This window comes from Pteropus medius, unplaced genomic scaffold (assembly GCF_902729225.1).
Source record: "Pteropus medius unplaced genomic scaffold, Ma_sr-lr_union100, whole genome shotgun sequence".
In the NCBI taxonomy this organism is placed as follows: domain Eukaryota; kingdom Metazoa; phylum Chordata; class Mammalia; order Chiroptera; family Pteropodidae; genus Pteropus; species Pteropus medius.
Window position 1 is genome coordinate 166110 of NW_024352789.1, and position 305 is coordinate 166414.

A 305-nucleotide genomic window follows, 5' to 3' on the forward strand; every position below is an offset into this window, starting at 1 on the left:
CGTTCCAGGTGTCTCTGGAGGTCATCTCCGACTGGGCGGGCCCCCCCGAGAACCTGCTGCACATCCGGGCAGTGGGCACCAACTCCACGCTGCACTATGTGTGGAGCACCTTGGGGCCTCCGGCAGTGCTGCTGGTGGCCACCAACACTCCCCACAGCGCCCTGAGTGTCAACTGGAGCCTCCTACTGTCCTCGGAGCCTGATGGAGGCCTGATGGTCCTCCCTGAGGACAGCGTCCAGTTTTCTTCTGCCCTCGTCTTTACCAGGGTGAGGAGGCTGCAGGGGAGCTGAGGGGCAGAGGAGGGA

General features: G+C 64.3%; 1 protein-coding gene across 1 annotated transcript in view; it reads left to right on the forward strand.

The window, feature by feature from the left end:
• The window catches only part of GLMP (glycosylated lysosomal membrane protein), a 905-nt gene extending 600 nt beyond the window's left edge, over nt 1–305 (forward strand). Inside the window, exon 2 of the mRNA XM_039849664.1 lies at nt 9–305. Within this exon, the coding sequence (XP_039705598.1) occupies nt 9–290 (282 nt within the window). The 3' untranslated portion in view covers nt 291–305. The remainder of the gene's footprint in view (nt 1–8) is intronic.